At 35.0% G+C, this 22,542-nt stretch overlaps 1 protein-coding gene across 5 annotated transcripts in view; it reads left to right on the top strand.

Moving 5' to 3' along the window:
- DIAPH3 (diaphanous-related formin 3) overlaps positions 1-22,542 on the top strand; it is a 519,652-nt gene that overhangs the window by 362,872 nt on the left and 134,238 nt on the right. For all 5 annotated transcript variants that reach the window (XM_011990882.1, XM_011990885.1, XM_011990884.1 and 2 more), the window contains one exon: positions 2,103-2,238. In XM_011990882.1, coding sequence (XP_011846272.1) covers positions 2,103-2,238 — 136 coding nt within the window. The remainder of the gene's footprint in view (positions 1-2,102; positions 2,239-22,542) is intronic.

The raw sequence follows: 22,542 nt of genomic DNA, 5'->3' as shown, positions 1-22,542 counted from the left end.
AAGGGATTGCATAATAAAGTATCTAGTATTGCAGCTGGTATTTTATAGCTTAGCAATAATAACTATCATTTATATATGTCAAGAACTGTGAAGAGTTTGAGAGTTTACCTACTAACAGGCTAACAAGTTAACTTGACACCATTTCATTCATTTGGGGTCAGAGACAAAGAATTCTTTGCCACTCACACAATAACAATAGCCAAATTAAACAATTTTTTTTTTTTAGGTTTCTGAACCCATACTCCCACAGGGCTATGTGAAACGGACAGATGACACTTGCATCCATAGTAGTTTGTGTCATTGGAGGGAAATCCTGAATTTAGGGAATGCAGTCTTTTATAATAGGTAGTAAGACTGTCTGGCCTTTGCTCCAGTTTATCATTCTGGGCAGTAACAAACACCCTTAGCTTAGGAGGGAGACACTACATCTGTCTTCAAATACTGTTCATTATGCAAATATCTTTGAAAAGATAGTTCAAAACAAAGGTGCTTTGTTGGTGCTTGTATCTCAGGGTACGTAGTTTTGCACTTGTCTGCTTGAAAATCTCTAGTCATTTTCCAGAAGCATTAAAAGAAAATCCAGCCTCTCTATCTTGGCCTAGAAGACCTGAGGGATCAGGCCTCAGCATACCTCCCTGACCTCATCTTATACCTTTATACTGGCTTTCTTTCTGTCTCCTAAACCCACCAGCAGCCTTTGCATTAGCAGTTCCCTCTGCCTGATGTGTTCTAGATCGTCACTTACCTAGCTCCTTGACATTCAAGATTCAGCTTGAATCAGAGTGAGACCTTATCTCTCTACCTAATGTAAAGTAACCTCTCAGGAATGCTATCACAGCACTCTTATTTTATTGTTGTTATTTATTGTTTATCTCTGCCTCCTGCGATACCCTACCATATAGAATGTAAACTTATTTTAGTGTCCTCTCTTATGCACTCTTCCTTCTCCCCTCTCTACCTTCCTTTCCTCTCTCTTTTTCTTTCTCCTCCACTTTACAACAATACTATTTAGTAGTTTCTCAGTAAGTATTAATTGAATTGATGGATGGATGGATGGATGGATGGATGGATGGATGGATGGATGGATGCATGCATGCATGAGTTACTATCCCCTCTACTCTATGCTTTTCGTTTCTTTTTGTTGTTGGTCAAAAATATTAAACTTTATTATTTGATTTTTAATGAAGAACTTGTGCTAACTCTAGGGTTAAAATAAAGAATGCCACAGTAAAGAAATAAAAGCCTTCCCCCAAAACAACATAAACCACCTACTTGTTATAGTTTAATTACACACTTTTCTATTTAGTACCAGTGGTGATAAACTTCCAGTGTGTTAACCTGTTTGGTTTCATTGATGTTTAATATAATGTTACTCTCTTTGTTGGCACTTGAAAACCCCATATTTACCTGCTAATTCCCCTTAATGCCACATGAGGGGCATTTCTTGATGTGTGTAACACTTAAGAAGTAAGAAATTAAACAAATAATCGCATATCTATTGAGATCTTCTTCTTCTTAGCATGTTATTATTAGTTTTGATCAATAGCCAGTGGACCTGGCTTAGAAATGACAAATATTTCTTTAGTTATCTTTACGATATTTCTCTATATGAGAAAAATTCATATATCATTATAATAAAAGGTAGCCACTACAAGATTTCACTTCTTTTATCATGTTTTTAATTTGATAATTTGTCTTGTACTTGATAATTTGCTTTGCAAAGAAGATATGGAAAACCTTAATTCAGTTGCTAGACACTTTTGGAAATGTATATGGTAAAAGTTTTGATTTGTGAATTAAATGCTTGTTTTATTTTCAGTTTCTGTCTCCCATCTCCCTTTTAGTTAGTTAATTCCATCAAGATGTAGATGTTTTAAAGATGCAGGTTTAAGTTTAATAACAGTTGTATTTATAGATACATAACATATTTAACGAGGGTTTCTGTGCATACCTTTTAGAAGAATGTATTACTAACATAACTCACCATTATCTAAAAGATAATCATGTCTCTACCTTAAGTATATTTTCAAATAGATAATTTTCCATTTTGTGGGGTGAATCACTGGTTAAAACTGATCATTTTTCAAAAATTTTTGTAATAGCAAGCAATAAAGGAGAACATCAAAAAAAGAGAAGCAGAGGAAAAAGAAAAACGTGCCAGAATAGCTAAAGAATTAGCAGAGAGAGAAAGACTTGAACGCCAACAAAAGAAAAAGCGTTTATTAGAAGTGAAGACTGGTGAGTACTATCAAATTTGCTATTTATTCTATGTATACTTAAGACTTATACTGGCTGCTTTATTAGCATATTAATGAACTTAGTGAAAAATGAAAATACAATCACTTGTTTCTGTAATTAAACCACAGAACAATTGTTTCTTTATGGTCTTTTCTCCCTTCCATTTACTAACAAGTAGTGTAGTGTCTTCATTCTAATGGTCATAGGTGATTTGGTCCTCTGTTATGCTGTTTTGCTTCCAGCATATTCACGTTTCTTTCATTACTAACTCAATAAACAATCTTTAATAATGTATGTCAGTTAATAAAGTAACTATCAGAAAATGACTGTGGAGAATTCTATAGGACATGTAACCTGGTTTCTTCAACAAAATATCCCAAGGGAGGGAAAAAAGTGATGGAGGATAAACATTGTTTAAAAGAAGGAGACTTAAGTGAAATATTAGCCAATTGCAATGTATGGAATTTATGTGTATTCCAATCTGTGGTCCCAGCTACTCAGGAGGTTGAGGTAGGAGGATCGCCTGAGTCTGGAAGGTTGAGGCTGCAGTATGCCTTGATCTTGCCACTGCACTGCAGTCTGGGAGACAGAGTGAAATTTTGTTTCAAAAAAACAACAAAAAGAAAAAAGCAGTCTGAACATTTTGGATACTTTTTTTCCCCCTGTAAACATGACAAAATTGTTGTCAATATGTTTCAAAGTATCTTTTAGAGTCTGGTACTGAAATTTTACAGAAACATATGTATATATGTATTTCAAGAAGCTAAAAGATACCACTTATTTAGAAGCAAAAGAATTATGTAAAATGTAGTTATATTTTCATTCCCTGAAAAATTTGGCTTTTCTACTTCCAAGTCAGTAAGGATTGAACAAGGCTTTAATTAAAATCCATCCGCTTCACTGCTAAATCACCATAGTTTACAATTCAGGGTTACAAATTCACCTCAGGTTTCCCCAGGAATAGACAGAGATGCCTACTTTGCCTTCTTTACTTTCATTTTACAGGTATATTTTGTGCTTACTAAAGTGAACGGAGTACCTTAATGTATTGCACTTGTTTCTTCCTGGGAAGAAACATCATCTAAGCACAATTTCTTGTTTATATTTGAAATTCAGGGAATATTCTCAGAATTATTTTTAAGTATGAATGAAAATGGAGATCAGAAAGATTTAGTATTTATTTTTAAAATATGCTTCTGGAAAGAATTTTAAATTGATATATTATTTCCTAACTTACAGAAGATTCTGGTGTTTGAACTTTAACTCTTTATTTATTTATTTATTTGTTTTTGAGATGGAGTTTTGCTCTTCTTGCAGAGCCTGGAGTGCAATGGCACGTTCTTGGCTCACTGCAACTTCCACCTCCTGGGTTCAAGGGATTCTCTTGCCTCAGCCTCCCGAGTGACTGGGATTACAGGGGCCTGCCACCATGCCCGGCTAATTTCGTATTTTTAGTAGAGACAGAGTTTCACCATGTTGGCCAGGCTGGTCTTTAACTCCTGACCTCAGGTGATCTACCTGCCTCAGCCTCCCAAAGTGCTGGGATTACAGGCATGAGCCACCACTCCCAGCCTGAATATTAGCTCTTTTAGCATTGGCTAAAGTTATCTAGATGAGTTGCTAGATGGCAGATTGGATGCATTGTTTGTGGGTTTTGCCCAGAGTCTGATCACACAGAGTGTCTCAGTCATTCTCTCTTATACCAATTTGAAAGATTGAAACTTGATAGGGCATAGAAATTCTAATAAAACTTCCAGTGTCATCTCAGTAATGTTTTAATTTAAATTTGTGTCTCCGTAAGGAAATTTTCATTTTTAAGAATGAGTTTATTTTTCAAATTTATTTACATTATAGAAAACACCTAAAAAAATAGTAGATCAAAAGACTGTTACCCATAATCTTCCTATCCAAAGAATCACTGTAAACATTTCTGCACACTGTTCTTTCAGTTTTAAATTTTTCTGCTTTCTAATAGTAGCTATGCAGTTCAGTGTCACACTTTATATTGCTGAACTTTTGAATGTTTCGTGTTATTAATAACTTGTAATTCTTATAATTTTTAATATCTATATGATTGATTCCACTGGATGTGCCATATATAATTTAACTTGCATTAGTCAGTAATGAAGTCATGGAACAATAGTTATTGCTGATTTTTCAATGTGATTAATCTTTTTATTCATAAATAGAAAATAATTATTTTATTGGACATGGACTAGAAAAGGATATTTTTAAGACTTTTGATGCATACTTAAAATTGATTTTCAGAAGCATAACTTTAATTTTCTCAGCTTTCAACATTGAGTTATGATTGTACCTTGGTTGAATATTCTTATTTTTTAAAGATTTTTGCTAATTTTATAGATTTTAAATTTATGTTTTATTATCTTAATTTGCATTTCTTTGAGTATTACTAAAGTTGGACTTTTAAGAGGGTTTATAGTTCAGTTTTCGTTCCTCTGTCGTGAATTGTGTTATCTTTTTTTTATTGATTTGTACAAGTTAGCTCAGTATGTATTCATATTTACATTTTAAATATCTCTTTCTAGTGTGGCTTTTTTATTTCTATATCTTGACATATATAAAACTATTTTATTTTCATTCTATGATGTTTTAATATTTGCCTTTGTTATTTTTTTCTATCACCTTTAAGTTTATAAAATCATCCTTTCAGTGATTTCACATCAACTTCATTTCTTTTCTAGTTTTGATTATTTATAATATGACTCTATTCCACTTATTTATAATTCTTCCTTAATTATTCATATATTTGATAGATAGGTTTTAATATACTAGGATCTGTTTCTGAATTTTACCAAAACCATTCTAACATTTAGCCATCAATTGTGTTTAATAGCTGTTTTATGTTGCTTTAAAATGGGTAATTTTATGTTGATGATATTACCTTCTTTTCTTAATTTTAAAATAGGCTTGAATGTTTTTAATTTTAACAACAGATTTACAGAAAGATTTTATTATATCTTTCGTTAATCATAGAGCCCATCTTATTTGACCTATTGGATTATTTTATGAGACTTTTTCTGTACTATCTCTTCCTAAACATGGTCTGCAAATTGTCATAGGTGGGCCTCAAGTAATTGCAAAATCCTCACCCAATAGGACTTTCCAAACCTCTAATTTGCTGAGGTGCATATGCATCATACATTTTAACATTTTTCAGGAGTGCCCTCTGCAGAGCATAGTCTGAGTAACTTTGATTTATATAAATGATATTAAAATAATTTTAAATATATTTGTAAAATAAATACAGATATATGCTGTATCTATATCATACCTATGAATATGCTATAGATGTAATAAAACTCATTTGATACAAGATGCTGAAACAGCTATGATTTAAGAAGCTACTGTGAGACTTCGTCTTTTAAAAACATTTGAAATTTTTGCAAGTCAACTTTGAGTTTTTTTTTTTTTTAGACTGTGGGGTTTAAAATAATCTAGGGATAATAGCCCAAATTTCATAATATTTGTAAACACATAATTTTCTCACCAAAGTGAAAGACCTCTTCTAAAATCCCAATAAATTATGATGATTCTGAATGGTCCTTAGTTTTCCTTTAAAATCAACACAATTATTAACGTAGAAGAACCAAGTATTTGATTTCTTAAAGTAACTGTTATTACCAAGTGAGTCATATAATCATATAACAAATATATTATTACATGCTTATTTATTGATAACTTTTTCATTTTTAAAAACATCAAAAATATACAATCACCTTTTTTCCATATTATATGTGGAATATGCTTTTTGTCAAGTCATGATTTTTATAACATTTGAAGGCTTTATGAAATGGAGGTTACTAAAGTAGTGTATCTAATTTAGCACTTAATTACTGAAAACATGTAAAATATCACTTTTTTATACTTTTAAATTGATACATTGAATTTTATCCTTATGTGATATTTGACAAATATGATCTTCAATAAAGACACTATTATAAAAATACGTATTATCATTTCTATTATTATTTTATTGATAAAAAACGAAATACAGCAAGGCCACTTTTTATTGTTCTTTTATTCATCAAGTTTTTTTCTATATGTTGAGATTACAGTGATAAATAAGAATAAAAAGGTTCCTGCTGTAATGAAGTTTAAAATTCTAATGAATGCTTCAAATAACCAAATATAAAATATTATCAAATAATAATTTATAGGAACTAAAATAAGAACGATAATGAGATGGAGACTGCTTAGGCTGGTGGCAGTGACAAAATTTGGTCTCAGAGAACTAAGGAGACTATTAGTATATATCAAGCTTTCTATTTTAAATATTGTTTAATAAAAATCCTCAGAAGTTGATTAAGATTTATATAATCAGTGTATGTGGTTTTCAGATAACCAAGCTTATAAGCTATTCTATATGTGCTAATATGGTGTATATTTTAAACATTGTGAGGATCAGTTGAAACTTTATGTAATTTTTCTCCGCAGGTGTTATATTTTAGTACAGAATATGGTACTGCTCAAATCTTTGTAAAAATTTTTAGCCTGACTTTCTCAGCCTTGAAAGAATGTGGAAGGGTGAATTATTGAATTTAGTTTTGTTACCTCACTGAGCCAAGAACTTTTTGTTTTAGTTTATTTTCGTATGTAAGACACATATCCCCGGATGGTAGAGGAAGAGAAAAATCTTCACATAACTCTGCCATAAACCCACAGGGAGCTTCCTTCCATATATTTTCATGACTTTAGTATTTCCTCCATGCAAATAAGAACTGAATTTTTTCACAGGTGTTGAAATTCTTATATCACTATCTGAGGTAGCAGAGTAAATTAAATTCCTGTTCTTTCTTACCCACAGTAAATCATTACTTGCCGTTGGCAAGAGAACAGGCAACTATTTCCAAATCTACTATTATTTATTATCACTATCATTTCAGAATGTGACTTTCGTTAATAGAACGAAAATAAAGGTAAAAATAGTGGACTAAATTTCTCCAGGAAGAAAAATGAAGCATTAAAAATCCTTTTGAGGCTCAAAACTAAGAAAGCAGTCTCCTATTATATTATGATGTTAAAACATGATGTTTTTTGTTTCTGTTTTCTCATTTTTTTTTTAAATGATGAGCGTGAAGGTCTCTTAAATATTCACATACACAGTTTTGGTTATTTCTGTTGAATGTTTTGGTATTACATAAACAAGCAAGTTACATTTTCACGATGTCTTTATTTAATCAATATATGAATTTTGAATAAGCGTCTAAGGTTGATCCTTGAGTTTGAACTATTTTAATTTAAGAAATACCTACAGTATTCATCTGACATGAAGACTACCAAGCATCGACACTAGTGTTTATTAATTTAAAATGCATAACTATTCTTATGTGTAATCACTTCTAGTAAGGCAAGTAGTAGTAATAATTTTATGTGATTATGCACAACTTTCTCTAAATTCCATTTCTGTTTCTTAATCATGGACACAAATAGGGCATTTGAGAATAGAATTCAAACATTATACTCTAAGACTTCCTGAGTATGTAAGTTGATTCACATCATTTTTAAATAGCAGATCAAAATGGCCTTGAAATGGACCCAGTATTGTGTAATTATGTTTTGTGGGGGAAGTAAATAAGAGCTTATTTAATGGAGCAATAAAAACTGTATGAGCAGCTCCTATATTTTAGTCTTTAGGTTACAATTTGTCTATTATTTATTAGACTTAAATGTCTCATTTGGTGCAACTTCAGTCTATTAAATAAAGAGATAATTAGCTTTTAGAAATCTGTTGTTTACCCACATGGCCAAAACTGCTCCTTTGTTTTCCATTCTGCAATTTAGAATAACTAAGCAATTAGGCCTCTATTTTCGAGGACATGCATATTACATAAATACTACTTGGGAATGTCTCTGCCAATCTCAACAGATATGCAATTAATGTTTGTACTTGCTTTCATAAAGGCTTTAACAATTACCCTGTCTTCTACAGATATCATAAAACTTAGATTACTTTCCATCATTGCCCATATTCTAGTTTTGTGCAGTAATGCTTTCAGTTTTCTAGTGTTATTGGCAATTGGTGCATATAAATAAGTTTTAATACTTTCTCAATATAGAAGGGTAGAATAAATGGAATTGCATTGGCTTGGATATATTTATCTTTTCTTTACTCCATCATTTATAGAACAGACATTGTAATAACAACAATAACAACAACAACTACTACTACTACTACTGCTAGCATTTATTGATCAGATATTATTTGCCAACCTATATTTATTATTACATGTAATACTTATAAATCATGAGACTATTTTATATATCAAAAAGTTTAATTTACTTGCACATGATCACAGATTTAGCAAGCCATGAAGCCAGTATTGAAGTCTTCTCATGAGGTCATATTTTTAACTATTGTGCTATTATATTTTACCACTGTTGATTTAACCGTGGTACAGGAGAAAAGGGCCCAAAATGATTATTAGTAATTGCTAACTGTCACTAGACTATACCTATATAGGAAGATTGAGAATTATTTTCCATGGAAATCTGTGAGAGGGTCAGCTGTGTCTTTGGTAACATAATCAGTGGTTTTACGCCAGGTGGTCTCTCCCTTTGTGTTTGGAACTTCTGGGAGGATTGTCACAGTCAATGGAGGGATTCTTCAATATTCTGAATAGTTCTGACCCAACATAGTTGCCAGAGGTCAACTTTTCTGAGGAAGGTAGAAATGTGTCCAGTACTTTCATTGTTTGACTCAGAATAGAAGTTAAGGAAACAGAGAATTTATAATATAGTAGGTTTTAGAAGTAACACAAACATTTTATGTGCTTTACTCAGGATGTGTGCCCTGAGACATTCTTCCATGTCCACCAACTGTACCATGTTACAATTTTTTCCTCCTGATGGTATTAAGAAACTGAAATTCTGTTCCATACATAGTATCAAGCAATGTCTGGTGGGAAATTTTTCCAAGAGTCTCTCTGTCAGTTAGCTATGCAGCTTTTCACTTATGTGCGGGCATCTCTTTCACTGGAATAACGTAGCTTAAATTATGAAAACTCATTCAGAGTTCTGCCATTTTGTGCACTAATTTGCGTCTTCTCCATGCAGCTATACGAGGCTCACACACCATCCTCTGTCCCCTTCCAACAAGACCCGGAAAAGAGAAGGAGGTTCTCAGACTTCCAGCATAACTTAATTTGAAAGTCATTATTTTTTTCTTTTGTCTTTTTCTTTCTTTCTTTTTAAACTTTCTTGAGGGTTATTAGTGCCACTCTTGTTAAATATTTTTGTGGCACATCATCATACTAATTAGTTTATTGCTCATCCAATATTTTAAAATCATTTTCAAAATGTTTTTCATATTATTATAATATGATATTTACTATATTCTCAACTTTACTTTTTGTTGTTTAACTTTTTTGGGAATAAAAGATTAAATGCCAATTTTCATAAACTTTATCTGAGGCAAAATAATTTAAGTTTTTAAGGTGTAGCATGGTCTACCTCTAAGAATTTTACCCAAGAAATCTTTATATTAACATCACTTATTCATAACTTCACCCTGTTCATATTCTAGGACAAAAAAATCATACCAATCAGTCCTTATCACAATGTGGAAAACTCTGTAACTTTGATAATATCAGCCACATTTATTGTATTATAATTGAGAACTCAACCACAGCATTGCATCTTCTGTGTCTGTAACATTCAATACTCCTTAGCTGTCTCCACTAATCAACATAAACCATATATCCCACAAAACCTAAAATATTTGCTAGCTGGCCCTTTACAGAAAAATTTTGCTGATTCATAGTATAGATCAATAATTTGTAGACTCTATTTTTTTATTTTAAGAGACTGAGTAAAAAAAAAACCCATAAAGTAAAAAAAAAAAAACTTTTTTCTTGTTTTCCTATAGCCAAAAGCATGCATTTGCAAAATGACCAGTCTGTGTTGAAAAAAATAATGAGTTGTTGTTATTTTGATAAAATTGATATATTTATAAATTGATAAATAATTGATAAATTAAAATTGATATATTGATAAAATTAATGATAATTGTCAAGGAAAATGTCATCTTTAAGCATATCTCTCACTGCAGAGAATTGTGTGATTTTTAGATCTATTAATTTGAAGTGGAAAGTCATGCAGTTGAACTTTTGAAATGCTAGCAAGCATCTGGGCTGCTGATTGTTTCAGTAACCGATCTAGCACAACCATTGTGCTTCTTATCCTTTTAGCCCAGCTTATAGACCCCAGTATTTCTATGGTATTGTTTGTATATCTTTCAAGAGGAAAATATCAGTGTGTCAAAAGGTCATAGGTGGAGCCAGATTTTTCTTTTTTTATTAATAGGCTCTCTTCTTTGTATTTTTGGTCATTCTGACATTAAATCCTTAAAGTTGAAGGAAATCTATTCATTGGTGTTGAACTTGGTCATGAAGGTTGCTCAAAGTCTAAAGTGATTATCTCAAAGAGAGGAAAAAAAAACACAATTCAGTAGTATTTGGCATTTGATGATGAATAAATATACCTCAGGGCAGACTGGGAAAATTAAGCAAAGAAATTGAATATTGATATGTTACTTGTAAATGGTATAAATAGGCATTAGTGTTTAGATGAAATTAGACTTTATTTTGTAATAGGATTTTAAAATATTGTTTCCTGGATAGCTTCCTTCCTCATATATCCAATGTTTTTCAAGAGAACTATAAGCAATATGATAGTAACAGAGTTAACATTGAGGGCAGCCTTAACGTAGGCTAGAATGCCCCAAGGCGGGAAGAATATGACAGACTAGCGTAGTAACAGAAAATAGATGACTGACTGTTTTTAGAGCAAACAATTCTTGGAGACCATTGCCTGACTAGAGTGAATTGCCATCATAGAACTTCCAATAATAATTATCATTAATGGGTATAAGTGACAGTAATTTCAGTTCAATAGAATCCTTTGAATGTTTATTTTTAAACTATTAGTGCTATTCAGGCAGGAACTCTTGTAAAATTAGTGCTGAATCTGAGGTTCTATTACTAGCTTTCATGAGTGTTGTGTAAAGGATCACTGCTTTAGGAAACTGGATAGATTCCCTCCAAAGTCATTCCAACTCTGATTCTGTGACTGGCAATTAGTTTGAAGATTCTAAATGTGTGACAGTTCCTCTTTTTAACTGCAAAGTAGCCTTCAAGTGTTACAAAGTCAAGAAGATTGTTTGGTTGGGGAACAAAAGATTATTTTAATTCAAAGGCCAAGAACTAAGAAAAAGGCAGTCTTTCTGCTGCATTTCAGATATATTTCAGAAGTGATGATTCTGTTAGTGCTGAATTGCAATTATGATCTCTGATTTGCAGTGGATGTTCTCAATGCTAATTAGATTGTACTTTCTGCTGGATTCACGTGTGAAGAAAAGTACTTTTTTAAAACCTTTATCCTTTATTATTTATTTTAAGGTTTGATATGGAATAGTAATGCTTTGTACTTCTCTCAAAAAAGGGCAGTGCCTTTTGATAGTAGTCACTCATTATTGAATGCATGGGATATTTTTATTAAATAAAAAGTAAATTTATTAACTATTTTAACAGCTTATTTTATCATTTTGCTGTGACTCTGTTGATTGTACTCTGTGATTTTGGCTTTGGTAGATGAAAATATTGTTTATGATCATTGGAAATACCTTTCACCCTTGAGCAAAGATGCTAGTTCTGCTCCCACTACCCATAGACAAACTTTCAGAGACCCTTTCCATGGGATTCTGAAGGAATTTGGTATGAGGAAACATGTGGTTTGGATTATACTGTATTCTAATTGATTCTACCATTAAGGTAAATAGCATTGCAATCTGAGGAAATGCTATTTCCTAAGTCATGGTATCTGCTGAGATCAAGCATAAAATGTCATAATGTTACATTTGGAGGCATTGTGGGATATTAAAGAAACGTTCTTCTCTGCCTAGAAAATATTAGAAGAACCCAAATGATGTCAAGCTTTGTTCAGAATTGTTACACTCATGTGATGGGGAAATCTTGGGAAGAAGTGTTGTTGTTCACATCTTCCTATTAGATAATTTCCATTTTATGCTTGATACTGTCCTATTCCTAAAACATTGCACTTTGATATAAGTAGGATATGAACTCGGTCATCTTTTATCAGCTATGAAAAGGGAAAGGTAAGAAAAGAAGGGGAAAATATATCTCATGGTGTTTACCATTTTAGAAACTGAGGAACCCTTAGAAATAAAATTTTCCATCTGGATGTATTACAACTTAACTAATGGGGGTTTCTGTATGGGGGAGGATGCATGTGTATGTTTACACACGCACTTGTGTGCATGTTTTTAGCCTGCTCCAATTTGAGGTCAGCTGATTCTGAAACAGAAGTTTTGACAATTTGGTGTATTCCTCCTAGAAACTTCTTCAAAAAGAAGTCGTTTTGAAGTAAGGGTTTATCTCATTTCATTAATTAGATACTCAGTATTAATCTTTAATGAAGTATAAGAAAGGAGGGACATGATATGAAACATTTACTATAGTTATTTTAAATGATACTTCAGTTAATATTTTGATTTTGCTATGAAAAATTTGCTTTTTTATAAAGATCAAACATGCCATTATTTCTCAAATAATAAATCTTTCAAAATAACACTTTTATACAAAATTAGCCATGTTTTAAAAAAAATCTTTTACAGTGAGCTGTTGCTTCTAATCTCTTTTCATAGCGGGTGTTTAATAAGCACTTTAAAAATATTTATGGAATTCACATTTGTGGGACAAAAACTCCTCAACTGTACATGTTCTATTTATGCAGACCCACATAAAATAGATTGGCACAATCCTAGGACAAGATATGACATGTGTCAAGTTTGTTTTATGTGCTCTTACAGTTTTGGTAACAAACGGGGAATTTCATAGTTATGACAGCAAGTTCAGATATGCAAAGATATAACTATTTCTATAAATACAGTTTAATTTATGACTGAGCCATCAACCTACCTGATGGTTAACAATGTAGTCAATTCTCTATCTCTGCGTGTGTGTGTGTGTGTGCGCGTGCACGCGCGCATATTTCCAGTAATTTCAGTAGAGAGTTGTTATTTGTGTTTGAAATTCCTTTCCATGATCTCTTCTTATCTCCCTTCTTCCTTGGATGAAGGAAGCCAGTTGGGGCACCCTTCTGTGCATGTGCCCTCTTTCTGGTTCAGTTGGCATCTAGGTCCATAACAGCCTTCCTGCTTTGGCATCATTCCTCCTGTCTGCTTGTGGTAAAGGTGATGACTGGTTTGCCTTTGAATGGTAACCAAATAGTTCCCTCCTTGGCTTCCTTATGTTAATAATTCTTGGAAACATTCTTCTCTTGCACTTGCGCTCTTTCTTTGTGAACATTTTTTTCCTCCCCAGGCAGGGCGCATAGGAAATTACTGTGCTTCAACCACATTACTCAGCTTCTTGAGGTTCTTCTGCAGCCTTCTTGTACCCTAGTCTTGTTTCCTTAGCCCATTCTCAACAATTCTGCATGTTGGACTCAAGACACCTCCACTTTTGGACTCAACGCCCTGTGATTTCCTAGGAAAGTCTGCCCAACATGCACCACTTCCTCCCGGGATGAATGCGCAGGGCTACTGCACTGCATGTAATCTCACTCCCAATTTCTCTTCCACCAGATGGGGACATCTTTTCTGTTCATAGCCTGAGAAGGTTGCATTTTCTGCTACATGGTTAGTTCCTGTACTAAGAATTATCCTTTGGCTCGCATATTGGGGTGGGAGAAAGGAGGATGGATTGACACCTGAGCAATAAATGCAGAAAAGACTACCTTTGTTGTTCCTTTGAAATGTGGAATCTTGAATTAGGTGGATACCAAATGAACGCAGTGAAATAAAGGGCCAGAGTTTCTGTGCCTGGGCATCCAGTGGGCTAAGTAAATTCAGATACAGAGGTGTGACATTTATATATGGACTAACAAGTAATGTAGCGGACCTGAATGATCTTCGGGTAGAACTGTGGGCAGAAATGAGGCTAAATTGGAAGTCAAGAGAGCATGCTATGCTTTGTTTTTTTGTTTGTTTGTTTTTTTTTTTTTTTTTTTTTTTTTTTTTTTTTTTTTTTTTTTTTTTGCTTTATTTCATAGGCACATTTCAAGGGCATTAAACAGAGCAGTGATATGATTTGCTTTTAGAGAAATGGCTCTGTAGCAAAAACGCAGATGGATCAGAGGGTGTTGGGACTAGGAGGAATGAGACCAATTAGGACTCTGTTGCAATTTTGCAAGAGATAAATGCAGAAGACCTTAACTAGGATGCACTAAGAAAGAGAAGACAAGATGGATTTGAAAGGCAGTTTAGAGGCAGAATCAATAGGGCTTTCTAGTGGATTGAGAGTGAGAAGACAGGGAAAATACTTCATGAACAGGTAGATGATGCTTCTCGTACCAGCTTTGGAACACATAGATTTTACATCTCCAATTTAAAGGCTTTTTAATCTTGGGAATGTTTTTTACCTGAATGGGCCTGGCATAGGATAAGAAACAACATCTGCACGTAACTATTAACTTCTTTCATAGAGGAGAATAAAAACAAATTTGCTAATAAAGACAACTGTGCAAGTTTTTATAACTAGATTAACCAAGAACCTGTGAAAATAAATCATGTTTAGTTCATGAGGATAAGCTGGAGGTGGCCCTTTTCTGGAGAATCTGAGGCATGGGGTTCAGGTAGGGTCAGGGAGAGAATGTGTCCCATTATCCCCTTGAAGGAAAACAGGTCAGTCCCACTCCTTCCCCTTCATCTAAAAATAGCCCAGACATTCAGTTCCAAGGCTCTAGGATTCTCATTATTGAAGTTTGCATTCATTTATTTTGCTGGCATGTGATATTGTTGTAGTCAGTCTTTAGTCATTGTTTTTTTGTTAGGTACTAATTACACCTTATCTAACATTCTGAAAGACATTCCCAAGGCTCTTGTATGATTTGCTTTTGTGACCATTAAATTTCTGACAAAAGGAATTATAAAAATGGGCATTAAAATACTTCGATCATTAGTAGAATTATTAGTGTGATGGTGAAAAAAAAAAACTATTTCTATCAAAACTTTCCTTCAACAAATATTTATTTATCACATATTATGTCATGCTACTATCCTAGGCACTAGGGTTACAGCAGAAAATAAAACAAGCAAGTGTCCCGACCCTCATGGATATGTATTCTGGCAGGAGACAGACAACATTTAAGATAAATACAGCATTAGGAGTCCACAACTTATGAAGAGAACAAAATAAAGTAGGGATGGGGGGATAGGAAGTGTGGGAAGGAGTGACATTTTACATAGGGTGTTTTTTTTTTTTTCATTTACAAAATTATTGACATTATATACAATATTGCTATTCTCTGTGAATAGTGGTGTCATGAAATGTTTCATGCTCAAACTTAGGAGTTCGGTTACCAGTATTCCAGTCCCTGCTCCACCAGTGGCTAAGTAATAGCAGGCCGGTTATCTTCAGACCATAATTCTCTTTATCTGCAAAATAAGATTCCTTCTAATTTGGACAATTCCATCTGTATTCTGTAAATAATAACAAACTTTATTAGAACCCAAGGAATCAAGTTTTGCCTACTCTTCCACTCACTTGTTCTATGACACTGTCCTCTTTTACAACATAAACTCTACTTTAAGACACTTTTTATTACACAGTAAAGATGACTCTCTTCTTATACAGTATGGTTTTTTTCCCCTTTGGTTATAGGATGAATTTAGTTTAAAATTACCTATTTAGAATGTTTGCCCACAATATGGATCAGTAAAAGATATGCTTAGAAAAAGTTACTGATACGGGGAAGTTAGGGAAATATATCTGTATGCACATATGTGTGTGTATATGGACAACTCTTCATTTATCTGGTTTCCTGTCTCTAGAAAACTAGAATCTGTAGTTTTCTGTCTATGCTCTTAATTTTCTGAATGGAAGGTACTTAATATGTGTGTAGAACAGAAATGAAAATGTCATATATTATAGAAATGGTTGACCTTTCAACAGATTGACACCTTCTCATTTTCTCTGACAAATAATCCACACTTCAGTCTATTAAGAACAGACCTCATTAACATGCATAAACTAGCAGTCTGATCTAGTTATGATGCATCCTTAATGTGTGACATGTTCAGCATAGTGTAACTGCTTAGTCTTGTCATAAAAGGTAGAGTGGCCTCCAGTGCTCAAGGTTCTGAGATCAATTTAACCTGGATAAAATCTTTATCCATAACAACTGTCATTAGAAATGACTAGCATTTCCCTAATTAGCCCACCATTTACACCCCATAAGCTTCTCACAGATGGTAAATGTTTATAAACACCCACAGATGTGTGCACAGCTGACTCTCAGTTATCCGCAGGAATAGGGGACATAGATAATTTACATTCACTTACAATACAAACCTCTCATTTTAGCTAGTTTCAATCTTTTTTCTCCTTGGACTTTTTACCACAGCTGTTAATGAAGTAGCAAATTAACTAATCTAATTTCAACTTCTCCTCTTATTGATGCACTTACCCCCTGATGAAAGCACTAATATGTACAAATGTGGTCACAAGATGGCTGGTAAGAGGGTGGAAATGGTAAGCATGAGCTTAGATAAATACATTGAACAATGGAGAATATATTTGTAACTGTCTGTCTAGTAACAAACTTTTAAGTTGTGAAACCACAGCAAGCCACCCAGTTCAAGAGTGATATACCTCGCCGGGTGCAGTGGCTCACGCCTGTAATCCCAGCACTTTGGGAGACTGAAGCAGGCGGATCATGAGGTCAGGAGATCGAGACCATCCTGGCTAGCACAATGAAACCCTGTCTCTACTAAAAATACGAAAAATTAGCCGGGCGTGGTGGCGGGCACCTATAGTCCCAGCTGCTCAGGAGGCTGAGGCAGGAGAATGGTGTGAACCCTGGAGGTGGAGCTTGCAGTGAGCCGAGATCACCCCACTGCATACCAGCCTGGGCGACAGAGTGAGACTCTGCTCAAAAAAAAAGAGAATGATATACCTAAATTCCCTGGGACAGAAGCATCTCCTTAAATTCAAGAGAAGGGAAAGGATGCCATTTTCCTTGGTGGCCAGGCCCTGTAGTAATAATAATTTCTTTTCAGATAGTTCTTCCTGAAATTTAGTCTTAATTTTTCATTATATCATCAGCCCATCTACTGTCTCATGCTGAATGAAGATGAATAAATATAAATATAATAACCCAGAGCACCATGAAGTCACTTTTTTGTCTTACTTCCTTTGGCCTGAAGAGTCTTGGGTCTTGTGCTTCTCGTACATTCTTAATCTGAAGCTTTCGTTCATTCTCCCTTGTGCAGTTGTCCAGACAAATTTAAAGGCAATATTTGATGGAGCCCACACAGAGTGAGGAGACGTGTGGAGCTAACTGCGGCCCACAGGCCATTTACAGAATGAACTATGAAGGACAACCATTTTGTTTCCTAATGACCTACAAAGCATGTGCTGCGTCTTGCAGACTGAGGCATTCACAGGTTAATACAAATTGTTTTCCAGAGTTTCATTACTTGAAGAACATGTCTGTCTTTCAGCTTATTGGGAAGAAAAATTAATCATTCCTAAACAGCATGTTAGAAATATTCTAAAATGTTTAAAGAAGAATACTTATACTAGGCTGGGTGTGGTAGCTCGTGCCTGTAATCCCAGCACTTTGGGAGGCTGAAGTGGGAGGATCTCTTGAGGCCACGAGTTTGAGACCAGTCTGGGCAACACAATGAGACCCTGCCTCTATAAAAATAAATCAATAAATGATATTTATAGTGGATTAGATAGTGATCAAAATTAGCATCAAGCACTTGAACAGAAGAATGTAGCATTGAAGAAAAAAATCTTGCACCACTGGCACTATCCAACAGATCTATAACTTTTCAAATAAATGGTATGTTTTTTAATTGTTTTTTTTTTTTTTTTCCACTAAAGATTTGAAATTGCTGACAGGCTATATAAGAATCCTATTGTTGGGGGACTGAGTCGGGAGAATGGCGTGAACCCAGGAGGCAGAGCTTGCAGTGAGCCGAGATCATGCCACTGCACTCCAGCCTGGGCGACAGAGCGAGACTCCGTCTCAGAAAAAAAAATAAAATGAAAAATAAAAAATCCTATTGAATATTCCCCTAATAAGAAATGTGACTGGAAACTCAGTGCTTGGAGATACAGAAATCCTTCTATTATATTTACTTTCAACAGTTGTCAAAAAGCACTCATAGTGTTTTGACATGAGTAGGTGGTGCCATTCACTGAGATAAGGGACACAATAAGAGGTAGAGGTTTGGGGAAAATGGTAATTAATTCAAGTTTGTATATACCGATGCACCTCGACTTATGATGGGCTTATGTCCAGATAAACCCATCATAATTCGGAAAGTCAAAGCTGCATTTAATACGCCTAAGCCTACCAAACATCATAGCTTAGCCTAGCCTACCTAAAACATTCCAGAACACTTACAGTAGCCGCCCACAGTTGGGCAAAATCGTATAACACAGAACCTATTTTATAATTAAGTTTTGAATATCTCATGTAATTTGTTGAATACAGAATGTGAAAAACAATGGTTGTATGGGTAGTCAAGTACAGTTTCTATTGAATGTGTATTGCTTTGTATCATTATAAAGTCAAAAAATGTAAGTTGGGAACAGTCTGTATGATATTTGAGGTATCTGTGGGACATCCAGGTTACCATGTCTAGTGAGCAGGAAGGGGCTAGTATGACCAGCTCATCCCAGATTGCCTGATTCTCCCAGTTTTATCCCTGAAAGTCCTGTGTTTCAGGAAACCCCTTAGTCTTGCAAGTCAGGATGGTTGGTCACCCTAGTTGGAACTCAGGAATAGCACTTGTTGCTGGTGATAAAAACTTGGAAGTTTCCAGTAAATGAAGCCATGGAATGAATAAAACATCAATGGGAAATTCGAGGAATGGTGTAAGAATGAGCAGAGCAAGAAGATCCAGGAGGGGACCTTGAAAAGGGAGTCACTATGGAGGTAGGAAGACCAAGAAAGTCTGGCATCATGAAGCCCAAGGAAGAGACCATTTCAAAAAGGAGGGGGTAGTTAACACAATCAAATGCTGCTAAAAAATCATGTAATGAACTAACAGCCATCCCATTGACTTTTGCTCAAAGAAGAGCGTAAAGAGTTAATGAATGAATATGGGAGATGAGACTGAAATATGAGTAAGAAAGGATAGTAACTACAGGGGATTTGGAAGTCAAAGGGGAGGGCAAAGCAGGTGTTTTAATTTGTTTAAATGCAGACTGTAAGGAATGAGAAAGGAGGGCAATTGGAAGAGAATGATAATCAATGGAGTAAACTTCTGAGGGCGGCAGGAGCGGTGGAGAGCGACAAGATACTAGCACAGGTGGAGGAAATTGTCTTGGAAATCCACATGCTCTGCCATTGTGATAGGTAGAAAGGAGGAAAGGTTGGGCCTAAGTGCGGATACATTTGTAGGTTTGATGGAGGGAAGTTAAGGAAGCTTTCATCAAGTGGTTCCTGTTTTCTATCTAAAAGGAAGGCCTTTGCAGAGGAAGGGCAGTGGTTGGTTGTGAGGCTTGAGTGAAGTGTGTAAGCATGTAAACTCTCTCAGGGAGTGGGAGATCCTCCTGATGAAACACAGAGGAGTGCTGAATAGCAGTAAGAATCCAGTTGAGGTAGCAGTTGGGCATATGTACTAGTCTGGATCCTGTCATATTGTTTCTCACCAGGATTACTCAGCATCTGGAGTAATACCAAGAAGATGGAGTTTGAGGCTTATTTACATTTTAGTGGGAGTCTGAAAAAGTAGGAGAATGAAGGAGGGAAGTAAGATACCAGCATGTGAACCATGGTCAAAGTGATGCACCACAGAGTCTAAGCTAGATAGTCAAGACTATGAAGACAGTGGGGCCAGGGCATTGGAGATTTTCATGGATAGGTGACAGGAAAAGAGAGAGAGGAAAAGGAAAAGGACATGGGTCAGAAAATGATTGTATGAATTTAACTTATTAGAAGTAAAACAGCTCTGGGTAGTGACAAGATTTTGATTATGGCCAAGGAAGTTGGTGATGGGAAGTAGAAGGGATTGCTCCCTGGAGAGAAGGAGGTCAAGGAACTCTTGGGAACTGGTGTTGGATTAGATATTAACATTAAACTGAATTCTCACAAGATGATGGCAGAGCCTGGCTTGATGAAGAAGACTGACAGTTTATTCTGAATGAGAGGGTAGACTTATGCATGATTAGATGAGAGTGACCCAGAGGGATGGCAGCAGTGTAACTGAATGACATGTGTCTCAAAGGCGGGTGCTTTTTACATGTGGGAAAAAAAGTGACAGCCTGACATAGCTTTGATCAAGGAGAAAGCAGACATTCCCATGTCCTCCACCTGTGCCCTGCAGACTTTAAGCATGTAAGATAGGAGGGGAACAAGCAACATCTACCAGAAGGGGTCAGCGGAGATCATCTGTCCAGTTTCCAAGTGGAACCCATTTTCAATTAAGAGAACAAGGTGAAAGGAGTGTATGCTGAAGAAATTGAGGTAGTAGAGAGGTTGTTCATGTTAATAATGCTGGAAGAAATAAAGATCAGAAGGACATTGTTGTCTAAGAATGATGGTGATGGTGGTTTAGCTGCCTTCAAAGTTTTAGCCCAACTACAGCAATCCCCAGTGGCTAATTTGTAAGGAGGAGTCAGGAGGCCATGGCAGATTGAAGTAATTTTAATATTTTCAGATACTCCTGGTCTCAGGAGGAGGAGTGTTTCTGGTCTTTCTCTGTGGGGAAGGAGCATCTGTGAATGACCTGCATCTCTCTTATTGTCAGGTTCTGGGAAAAGGCTCCCATTGAATTTGGGGAAACGAATTTGTGCTTGCCTGTTCCAGTTTCCTGCTCTGAAAGCTACTATCCCTTTGTGCCTTAAGGCATTTCCTAAAACACCTTTAAATATAAGTCAGTAAACCGAAGGATCTGAATAGTTATAAATTTTCATGTAACACCTCTCTCAAGAAAAGTCTGTAGTGGAAAGGATGAGCTTTAGAATCAGATATCAAATCTCCCCTCTGCTACCCCCCTGTAGCAGGGCTTTGGGCACCCTACTTTACCTTTTTGAGCTCCAAGTTCCCTAACTTTAAAATGGATCAGGTAATAGCTACTTTGAAAGAGGGGAGTGAGAATTAAATTAGAAAATCTAGGTAAAATGTTCCACACAGACCCTAGCACATAGACATTCAATCAAAGTGATAGTTCCTAGTGTATCTTAATTCATGTTTAAGTTTTTTATTCTTTATTTTATGTATCCCTTATTTCCTAAATAAAACTGTTCTTGGCCAATAATGATGACTCACACCCGTAATCCCAACACTTTGGTAGGCTGAGGTGGGAGGATTGCATGAGGCCAGGAGCTTGAGACCATCCTGAGCAATATAGTGAGACCCTGTCTTTATAAAACAAAATATTTTTTTAATTACTTGGGCATTGGTTCCAGATACTCAGGAGGCTGTAGCAGGAGGATCCTTTGAGCCCAGGAGTTTGAGATTATTATGGTGAGCTATGACTGTGCCACTGCACTCTCTAGCCTGGGGCAACACAGAGAGACCTCATCTCTTTCAAAAAAATAAATAAATAAAAGTAAAATAAAATTGTTCTCAAAGTTACCTAATATCAGCTTTTATGGTGAGGCTCGTGTATTCATTGTGTCAGCTTTTTATAGTTGTGGGGCAGGGGGAGGGAGTCTTTCATTGTTCTTTTGAGACTATAGCACATTTTTGCCTTCAGTTTTTTTACAATTGTTAATGAGTTCATTGAAAGTTCAGTTGTCTCCTCTTCATTTTTCTCTTACTTGCTTTCTTCTGAAGGCATATGTCAATTCTTTTTCTCCCCCAATTTTCACTCATTCAGATTTGCCTTATTCTCCTTGCTGACTTCCTCTTTTTCATAACTATGTTGCTGTTATTCTGAATAGGATTTTAAAATTTCCTCTGTATTTAATACTAATGGGATGATTTCTACATCTCGTTGTGGAAGGAATAAGGAAGGACATTATATTTGGGCAGAATAAATCTGCATTTCTCCTTTAAAATGAAACAGAAAGTTAATGAATACCTACAGTACTTTGAACACAAAGTTTATGTTAGAAATGAACCAAGAACTTGAGTCTGGTAAAAATTACTTTGTGCAAGGTTGGCAGCAGTGAGGTGGGCTTTAACCCTTAAAGCTCAAAATGAGAAAACACAGATTTCCACAGTTTACTGTGATATCTATATGGTTCTGTGCTTTAAGGTACAAATAAAATATATCTTCAGAAATTTAAGTACAAATCC

The sequence above is a fragment of the Mandrillus leucophaeus genome, unplaced genomic scaffold, assembly GCF_000951045.1.
Source record: "Mandrillus leucophaeus isolate KB7577 unplaced genomic scaffold, Mleu.le_1.0 Scaffold387, whole genome shotgun sequence".
In the NCBI taxonomy this organism is placed as follows: domain Eukaryota; kingdom Metazoa; phylum Chordata; class Mammalia; order Primates; family Cercopithecidae; genus Mandrillus; species Mandrillus leucophaeus.
Note: the sequence above shows the minus strand (reverse complement) of the source record. Positions and strands in the feature narration are given on the sequence as shown.